The 10,514-nt window shown below is 39.2% G+C and overlaps 1 protein-coding gene across 8 annotated transcripts in view; it reads left to right on the top strand.

Moving 5' to 3' along the window:
- The first annotated feature begins 830 nt into the window (after nucleotides 1–830).
- RBMS3 (RNA binding motif single stranded interacting protein 3) overlaps nucleotides 831–10,514 on the top strand; it is a 725,561-nt gene continuing 715,877 nt past the window's right edge. For all 8 annotated transcript variants that reach the window (XM_060162485.1, XM_060162484.1, XM_060162489.1 and 5 more), the window contains exon 1: nucleotides 831–1,379. In XM_060162485.1, the coding sequence (XP_060018468.1) occupies nucleotides 1,305–1,379 (75 nt within the window). In that variant the 5' untranslated portion in view covers nucleotides 831–1,304. The remainder of the gene's footprint in view (nucleotides 1,380–10,514) is intronic.

Genomic DNA, 10,514 nt, shown 5'->3' with positions numbered 1-10,514 from the left:
TTTATTTATCAAGACGATCATAAACCGAAGGGGACACCTCTTTAGATTTTTACAAAATGGATGTAATGATGAGATTGATTATTTCTGCTGTGATAAGTTGCTGATTGTGATCTGATGATGCCTGGCTTGTTACGAGCAGTCCTGGAGTAGACTACAACATTTCTTCAGTACTTACCATCCTCCACGTTCTCCGAGAAGTAAAAGGTTAGTTTCTAAAGCAGGTCTTGGATTCCTTCGGCTTTAGTGCGTTCACAGGTTTTGAAAGCATCCGGGACACACTTTTTCCATTTTCACCAGCAAGCTTAGCCCGTCTGCCTTGATTTTTTCCTTTCTCTCCCTTCCTCCCTTCGTCCTCCTGTCCCTCCCGGGGTCTGCTGTGTTTTGTTTCGCAGTGTGGCTTACCTTGAAACTTGGCAAGCAAAGCAAAGAAGGCAGCTCTTGTGCGGGGTTGATGGAGGGAAGGATAAGGAATCATCCGCCGCCCACATTTGAGTTCCCCGGGATCAGCGGCAGCGGCAGCAGCTTTGCTGCAAAAACCGCTTTGCTATTCGAGATAGCCAGTAGAGGGAATCGGAACTTTGCTTGCAGCAGGGGTTGAAGCAGCCTTTTTTTTTTTCTTGGAGGAAAGACTGCAGCCTTCTGGACTGCGTACGCTGCTCCCTGGAGGGGCTCTCCGGGTCCCACCCACTGGCTGGAAGGAGGGGACGTGAATGAAAGGACAGGACAAGCACCGAACACCATGTCACTCTGGGAGGGACACAGCAGCAACTGAGCTGTGAGAGGTTTTTTTTTTTTTTTTTTTTAGTTTTTCTTTTCCCCTTTCTTTTTCTTTCTTCCCTCCGCCCTTTTCTTTTTTCTTTTTCTTTCTTTTTTTTTTTTTTTTTTTCGTTTTCTTTAAGGTGGGGAAAGAGACACACAGGAGACAGGAAGCTGATCTGCAAGATTTCCGAGTTGTGCTAAAAGGACTTTGATTTTTTTTTTTTTTTTTTTTCCTTTACAAACGTTGGCAATTGACATCACTACGGACAGCCGGGTAGAGAACAAACTGCCTCATCCCAAGTGGACCCCAGGCGAGAGCTGGGGAGGCTGTGTGGGGGTTTTCCTACAAATCCCCCACCTCCCTCTTTTTTTGGTGTGTTTCCTTTTAAAATTCTTGCTGTGTTGGAACTAGTGAGTGGTGGAAGACTCTCCGAAGCCTCATCAGTCATCGGGACTGTCAGGAATAGTGGTTCCAGAGGAAGCTCGGCCTGGGGCACATACCCTGTCATCCAGTTCCCTGCCTCGGAGATAGAGATTCCAGCTACATGGGCAAACGCCTGGATCAGCCACAAATGTACCCCCAGTACACTTACTACTATCCTCATTATCTCCAAACCAAGGTATGGCTCGCTCCACAGTCTGGCAGCAGTGGGGTGTCCTTCTGAACTTGGGATGGGAAACAGACAGGCATGGGAATTATTATTTACCACCTCCCTCCCCTTACCCCATCACCTCTTCCTGCTTCTTTGAAATTAGTAACATAGCAATGGAGTTAATGAAGCAGAGAAGGATATAAGAAGAAAGCAAGCCTGGAACGGGTGCTTTCTCTTTAAGAAGAGATAATAGTTTTACTTGAGTTCCTTTGTTGTTATTTGGCTGCCTAGGTGTTCCTGATATCCGTCAAGTCCTTGGCCGATGGGCAGGGTTGTTAAAAAGGAGATCATAACAGTGATGATCAGGCACAAGAATACAATTTCAGGGGCTTTTCTGGTGAGCTGTTCTTTGTTTGTGGCTCTAAAAGGTTTTTTCCCACTGGATAGGACACGCCGGGGTGGGGGCGACTCAAACTTTTAACCGCTGAGTGTAGCATGAAAGACGGGTGTGGGAAGGTACACGGTAACTAATTCAAGTCTCTTAGAGTTTGCTTGGGTACATTTTTGTGTTTTCTATGGCCTTATTTTATACTGAGGATGATCAGGATGCTAGAGAGTGAATTTAGGAGCTTTACAATAGATGTTCTTTACTTTTAGAAGCTAGATGTTGGCTGCCATCAGGAGGCCTGGGTCTTGAAAAACGATGAAATATACTGATGATAATTGGACATGAATTGGTTAAATACTTTAGGCTTTATGTGTGTGCTCAAATGATCATGAGGGGGCCAGTGGCAAGACCACGTCACTGAACAGTGGGTCATGCCAATCATGAACTTTATCCTGCAGTTCAGACATGGAAGACTCTCAGGTGTGAAATCTCTGCTCCAATTTGTCAATTACATCGGACTTAATTTCAGGGGAAAATGTTGGTTGTTCCCCCTTGAATGCATGGATTGTATTCCTTTATGGATGATATTATTTTATATTGCATTAGCCAGACTCTACCGTGTTCTTGGTAAATACGCCAGGAGTGAACAAGGCATGCCTGAGTGATCTGTGCTGTCACCAGGACTGGGTGCTGTGATTTGGGTTTGGTAATTCATGCCGTAGTTAACTCTCATTTATTCTCTCTCACCAAACAATGCTGATTTGTAAACCAGATCAGGCAGCAGACTTTCAGTATTATATTAAAGATTGTTCTTTTTTTCCTTTCCTTTCTCAGTCGCTTTACAATTTGCCCTGCCCCTCCAAGGTCGACTCACACTGCTTTTTGCCTTTGTGAGCATTTAGTTTGGGCTGCTGCTGAAATAAATAGACCAGCCCGCCTGCTCCAGTGGCTAGAGTTTTAACTCTTTGGGGGATTGGGAAGAGAACGGCTGCCTGCCTTCCTCAAAGAAATGGCAAAGCAAGGACAAGTTAAAAGGAGAAATTTATAGTCATTTCTCATCCCCCAAAGAAACAGAAACAACAAACAAAGGTTGCATGAAAAATATCGCACATTCCATCCCCTTTAGTCATTTGGCTAAATTTTTCCAAATGTTTCAAAATTCATGCTTTCTTTTTGGTTCTCGTTTTCTCCGATGAAGTCTATTCAGAAAAGAAACTTTAGATCAAAATGAATGGAATAATTGCTTTTTGGTTTGAGATTTCTTTTAACCTATTGCTAGCAGGAAATAATGTCGGGCACGTTATATTAAAGACACAGGACCAGCTACACTGGTGGGAAGTTTGTGTGTGTGTGTGTGTGTGTGTGTGTGTGTTGTTTGGGGTAAAGAGGAAACATGGGGTGTTGAGGGAAAAGAGAGCTAGAAAAATAGAGAGGGAATTTAAAAATAAATCTGTTTTGGGGTCCTATGTAGTTTAGTGTTGTGTAGACAGGCAGCATCTGGATCTTGTTACTTTCAAGCTAGTCAAAGCCATCAACTTCTGGAACATTTTTAAAGAAGTTAGATCCATTAGGCGACCTCAGCTGATATTTGGGTAATCAGATCAGGGTGGTAGGGAGTATAAGATCAGCTACTTTGGCTATCATTGTAGTTCATATTGATTATTACGTTGTAAAATTTCGACAGTGCTGTGAAGTTGTCAACTATCATTACAGTGGCTCTGAAATGACAGACATTAATGACATTCCTGGAAGCTGAAGATATGAAAATGTGCCCTGTTTGGGAACTTAGGCACTCAGGGAATGGGAGGAAGGGTCACTGTGCAATATTTTAAAATATGGGAACTTTCTGACAGCATTCACACTGTATAATAAAGTCTCATCACACCCCAGCATAGCATGAAAACAACCGGGTTGTTTCAGTAGCACTTTCTGCTCCTTTTACACTTATATCTCAAAATATAACGTAGAGTAATTTTGAAGGAAATGCATGCTGCTTAGATTTATTTGCTAAGCCTAGGCGGAATTCCATAAAATCCACTGTCCTTCCAGCCTTGGCTTGTAGTTTTAATCCAATTTTAAAATCATTGCTTTTTAAAATGATGCTAATATGTAAAGAATATTTATGGTTGATAAAAATAGAATTCTGTGGTTGACAACAAAAATCATATTCTGGTGATACCGTGCCTTAAACTGTTCTCTAAATTCAGGTGTTTTTAACTCACCCACGAAAGCTATTTGCTGACATTAGTTTGGGTTGGAAAATCTTCATGGGATGTTTATTATTGTATTCATTCAGAAAATGCCAAAATACTGAGCCTTCTCTTTCTACCTAAATATGTGTGTTAAATGCAGCTGCTATTTTCTTATGATAAAACAAAATGAAAACGGATTTTGAAATAAATGCAACTGTCTTCCATTTCCTCAAATGCAATTTAAGTTTTAGAAAAACTTGTGACACTTCCCTGCTTTCTCTGCTCCCCTTATTACCCATCACATTAGAACCAATCTCTTCACTTTGTTGCTTCAAAAGAAAAAAAAAATAGAAATAAGATATTTATGCTTTTGTTTCTTTGAAAAAATTTCCAGATGCTTAAAATGTTATATTAGAAAAATGTATGGGTAAGTCAAATAAAAGGAAAACCCATGGCTGACTTGTAGCTGTTGTACCTTGTAGTAATGTGGGTATAACATGCTTACTCTCCCAGACCTCACATTCAAAGTTGTCACTTGTCAATCTTCCTTTTGACCGATTTTGTTTTCCTAGCCAAAGAAGCAATTTCTAAAAAGAACATTACTTTTATTTAGAAGTAATGAAGAAATTTTGGTGACATGTCATAATATTTCAATAAGAGACATAACTGGATTTTAAAAAAAGAGTTTCATCAAAACGAATTTGCTGTTGGAAAAGCCACCCATAATAATCAGCAAGTTTTAGAGAAAGGAGATCAAAAAATAGTTTCTTAGCTTAATGATAATATATGTAATGATGTTTGCTTAAGTTGTAACATAATATTTCTCAAGAATTTTGTTACAGCCCATTCCAAATAACCAACCTGTTGCTATTGCATTATGAGACCCAGGGTGAATTTCAATCTGAATTCGAGGTACTTTGGGGGTGTTTTTTTTGAAAAACAAATGAGTTGAACTGGGAAAGCTGAAGAGTAAAACGTGGTCACAGCCTGGTGAGTTGATATTTTGCAGTTGAGAAATAGATATTTCTCTCATATGTGATATTTAGAAAACTTTAGTCATCTTCATGAAACTTAAAACTCACCCAAGCGCACACAGCAAGTTTGTCTTTTCTTCCTTTCCACGCCCTTGCCAGATCACTCTATTTCTCCCAGTTCAGTGCAGTTTCTAATCACTCTGCTTTTTCATCAGTCTGCTGCCTGCCCTTCTTTGGCCATCTGCTTCCTCAGAAGACCTTGAAGAAAGGGGTTCAGACCATGGAACCCTGTCCAGGTCTCCCTGGCTGGTGGTGCTCAAATTCTGTTCAGAGCCTGGTGTGAAGTTGGGGTCAGGTGGAGGAGTAATTCATCACCAGCACACTGATTTCAGGCTGAATTTCCAACCATCTGCAGCTGGACAGCCGCCCGGCTCTAAATGTCTAGCTGGACCCCAGTTGTGCCATGAAAAGAGCAGACACTTGAAAACACAAGGCCAGGGTGCCCTGCAAAGGAAGAGGGAGCCTCCCCGGGGGGCCAAGGATATTCTTAAAGATGTGAATGTACAGGTCCTACAAAAGCAAAACAAAACAACCCTTCACACATTCCTCGCACATGAAAATGTAGAAAATCTTGCAGAGGGAGGGAATGAGTTTAGAATTTCCTTAGTACTTCCTGCCTCAGATTTGCATTGATAGTCAGAGTTGGTAACTTGCCAGTTACCAACCAGTTTTGTATGTTTCAGCCTTGAAAACTCCCAGGTACTGTTTTCCTTTGAAGGACTGAAACATATAAAACCAGTTTTCTAAAAATCTTACAGCAAGAGAATTTTTAGGAATAACTCCACATATTTCTTTCACTGCAGGGGGGTTATATGATAGCATGAAATGATGATCGATCTTATCTCCTGTTAGAATGTGTACTATTTTAATTGGTTTTAAATTAGAGAAACAGAGAAACAAGAGGCTACCTTGCCTTTTCAATTTGGTTTTTTTTCTTTACTCCTCCAAATCTTTGTTTGCATTGGGATTTTCTTTCTCTAATGTCGTCATTGTTTTCACAACACTAAGTTTGGTGCCTACTAAAAGGAGTAGAAATGTAAAAAGTTCATGCTTTTTTTTTTTTTTCCCAGAATAATTCCAAACTTAAGGGAAACACTGTGTATATTTCTTTGAACAGTATCTTTCCAACACATTTTCCTTTCACTTTCTCTCAATTTGGAAAAAGAAAAACAGAATTATAACTCAAACCTATTTCCATGAAGTACTAAAATGTATTTGAGGGCTGGAGGTAGGGGCCACGTGAAGGAAGAGGCCAAAGAGAAGGAAGGATGCACATCATTCCAGGTCTTTCTGGCTCCAGGAATTATGGAAAGCTTCGTTTTTGCACTAATATGATTTACACAATCCTTTTTGACATTATCAGTCTTTTTGGCAGAGAGAAGTCTCAGTCACAATGATGCCCATGCCAAATTCTAAGACAACCAGGGTTTTCCTTTAAAAGAAAATCTTTGGAGTGTTGGACTTCTTATTCAGAGTATATGGTTGATGTTTATCCAAAATTGACTTCAAGTACTACATTAAAATTGTGTTTTGTAACAGCCTCATAAGCCACAGCTGTATGTGATTAAATAGTGTAATATCAAAAGCATGTGAGAAGAGACATTTTTATGCTATAGCTGTTCGCAGCAAGAGTACAGATGGGGCTGAGGGGAGCCCAAGAGCAGAAGTGTGTGTGGTGATACGTGTGTTGTTGAGGATATGTTATGATACGTTGTGTTGAGGGTACGTGTTGCTATTTTTGGCAGTAGTGGGAAAAATGCTGAACTATCTTGGATGTGATTAAAAATATGCTATTTGAAAATGGAAACCAACATAAAATACCAATTTTTATTTTAAATATGGAATGCCATTTCATTGCAAAACACATAGTTACTGAATGGATCTGAAAGAAATACAGATGGAAAGATGAAAGTTATTCCCATGAAGCACACATTCAAAAAGTAAAAGTGAAGTTTTTCCTTTGTTTTGAAATTATAAATGGTTTTCTTCTCTGTTTCTTTGCTACTTTAATCTATGGAACTATTGTAAGAAAACCTTCAGGCCATTTATCCCTAAACAAAAGAGTGATACATGGTAAGGATCAGTGACTTAGAGCAAAATAGGTGGCAGTGTGATTCTTTTTTAAGATGTTTGAGAATATGATATTCAGTTTGGTATGAATATGAAAATTTTGTTGCTAGTGTTAAAAATTACATAGTCACACAAAGAGACAACTTTTGTTTCTTTTTCTTTAGCAGGGATGTTATAGTAAAGAGGCTTTAACTACAGTGTTTTTGAAAGACTGTTCGTGAAAACTATAATCTCTTATCTTCTAGAGATTATCATTCTATAGGGTTACTAATACTAATAAAAGATTTTTTACTAAGTGATCATTTTCAGGGCCTTGAAAAAGCCTATAGAATTGGCTCTTTATTTTCAGATTTCAAACATTCGAAAGCAATTTTCAAAAGGCAAGGAGAGGTGTGGACCGAGGTAAGTTGGATTCTGTTTGTTTTGGTTTTGAATTTTTCTTTTTCAAGTTGATATTGGCAGAGAATTTGTTCACATAACTTTATTTTTCCATGTAGCTTTATTGGTCAGGAACTATATACCATGTAGAATCAGATATCTGAATGAAGTTTTTCTGCTCAGAACATCAACCTCTAATATACATCCAATTTCTAGTGGATGGAGAGTAAATTATAAGACATTCATTCTGCTTTTCTTTGGGAGAATTCTCTGATTTGTGTGTCAGTGAGTTAGTTTCTAGGACAGGTTCCCTAAGATCCCTTCCAGGCTTAGCATTTGTGACTCTTGCTTTGAGATGGATGAGGCTGCTTTGATATATTAGGGATATTTGGGAGATGACCTTGGATTTGTGCACTGATGAGTTTTTGTTCGGGTCCTCAGCGCTTTCTACAGAGCAGATCAAGCACTGCTTTGACGACTCTGGAGGCTTGACACATGAAACTGTCTGCATCCTTCACCACATCTAAATCCAGGGCACCCAGAGAAACACCCCCATTACCCAGGATTGGGTGGAGAGCAGCTCCCACGGGTGAGGCCAAGTGACAGGCACTCTTTAATCATCATTGCTGGCTTTGTCGTGGTTCAAGTTTTCTTCCTTGAGTGGGTAAAATTAGGCCTTATGCGAAGACTTGCTCTCTCCAGGTGGCATAAGAGCTGAATAGTGATGCATGTGTTTGGCCAAACCAGTTGATCTCATTAAGATCCTAACAGCCCGAGCTTCCCTGGTGGCGCAGTGGTTGAGAGTCCGCCTGCCGATGCAGGGGACACGGTTCGTGCCCCGGTCCGCGAAGATCCCACATGCCGCGGAGCGGCTGGGCCCGTGAGCCATGGACGCTGAGCCTGCAAGTCTGGAGCCTGTGCTCCACAACGGGAGAGGCCACAACAGTGAGAGGCCCACGTACCGCAAAAAAAAAATAAATTAAATTAAATAAATTAAAAAAAAAAGATCCCGACAGCCCTAGTTTCATGAATGAATCTAAGAGCTCGTGTACATGTGGAAATAACAATTGATAGATGAAATGCTATTTTGACTGGAGTTTGCAAAACCTTCAAATCCCTGAATTTCTGAATAGTAACCTTTAAAGAGCAGGGAAAAAATACTCTAGTAACCGAGTGCATGGTATTGTAGGAGAAAAATAATATCTTCTCCAGGACACATAAACAAAAACATTCTCTTTTCCTCTCTTTCTCACTAGGTACTCTTCTTGGTCCTCCTCAAAGCCCCTGTTACCTGAATTAATGAAAGTAAATGGAACCCTGAATTTTGTTTTTATGAATGACTAACAAATACCAAAAATAAACTAGACTACATACACAGTCAAGGCAACCCTGATAATATCCTTTCCTGTTGTGTGGAAAGTAAGGCATAATAGAAGTAAAATAAATCTCATGATATTCTAAATATTGGTAGTAAGTGTTTTGGGGAACTGATTTTTAATTTTTTCTAGAATTAGTTTTCTTATCATTATACCTTAGGGTTAAGAAATTGGCATGTATTGCCCAGATGCACGTGACCTTCTGTTTATCTCATTCTTAACTGGTGGTTTTCAAGCTGAATATGGATCATGTATAGAATTTAACGAGAATTTTGGAGAAGTCTTCCTATTTTTATCTAGGGACTGCTATTTATCATAGTCATATTTCTGATTGATGACAATTTAGTGAAAAGGAAAATGGGAAACAGAATGCTATCTGGTTTTCTGGAACGGTTTAAGATTTCTTAAAAGGTTTTCTTATGTATACAAGTCATATTTGAGGCTATTACTGATGACTGTAAACTCTTAGGTTGCCACTTTTAAAACTTATTCACACAGATTGGATGGTGGCATCCTGGATATAACTTAGAACTAAGGTAACTTAAAATTCAAGCGAATATACATTTTTTTCTCTCTTTCTTTATTTTTGCATTTTTAAGCAAATATACTTTTAAAGTCCCAAATAGTTTTTTAAAATCTTTCTTTCTTTCTTTCTTTCTTTAGCTATGCTGGGTCTTAGTTGTGGCATGCAGCATATTTTAGTTGCAGCACGCAGGATCTTCAGTTGTGGCATGTGGGATCTAGTTCCCTGACTAGGGATTGAACCCGGGCCCCCTGCATTGGGAGCACAGAGTCTTAGCCACTGGACCACCAGGGAAGTCCCCCAAATAGTTTTGAGTAGATGAAGTATTTGAAGAAGTGTGTACAAAGCTTGGAAGAAAATTTCAGACTGTTTTCAGGGATATCATACAAGAAAACCATATGACATACCCATGATGTTGAATTTCTTCTTGAGAGATGAGAGAAGCAGATTATTTTTAGCTTGATGCTAGTCCCTTGAAGGGTTGTGATAGCTCCTGTGTTAGCCTTGGTCTTGGCTTTCGGCCCCTCGGTCTCTTGTCCATTGCCAGGCATACCAGTCGAGACTGTGCCTTCAGAAGTAAAGATGTTGTGTTGTAATCTAGGTAGGCAGGGAAATCGGAAAAGAATAAATTTCTGATGTTCTTTTCTCAATTTATTCCAAAAAGTTAACCATTGACTTTACACTTTATTATTCATCTGTTAGGACAACTGGACTTATGTTAGCAACAGGGAATTTTCCCTTTCTGGCTTGTTCTTGTGTTTAACTTTGTTGAAGTTAAACACAAAAAAGTTGAGGAAAAAGTACAAGGGAATAGGTCAGTGAACAGGGAAGAATTCTGATCTTTTAAACTTTTTTATTGAAGTATAGTTGATTTACAAGGTTGTATTAATTTCACCTGTACAGCAAAGTGATTCAGTTATACATATATATATTCTTTTTCACATTCTTTTCCATTATAGTTTGTTACAGGACACTGAATATAGTTCCCTGTGTTATACAATAGGACCTTGTTGTTTATCCATGAACAGGGAAGAATTTTCCTCCAAATTTAGCGACGTCCTTTAACAATGGGAGAAGTAAAGGGTCATTCTAAAACTTCCATATTTTCTGAACACTTTAGGGGCCTCCCACTTCTCAACAAATATATTAAACATATTAAAGTGTACTCATATTCCACATCAAATTATATTTTTTGTAATAA

This window comes from Lagenorhynchus albirostris, chromosome 10 (assembly GCF_949774975.1).
Source record: "Lagenorhynchus albirostris chromosome 10, mLagAlb1.1, whole genome shotgun sequence".
Classification (NCBI taxonomy): Eukaryota; Metazoa; Chordata; class Mammalia; order Artiodactyla; family Delphinidae; genus Lagenorhynchus; species Lagenorhynchus albirostris.
The sequence above is the reverse complement of the archived record's forward strand: the minus strand, read 5'-3'. Positions and strand labels throughout refer to the sequence as shown.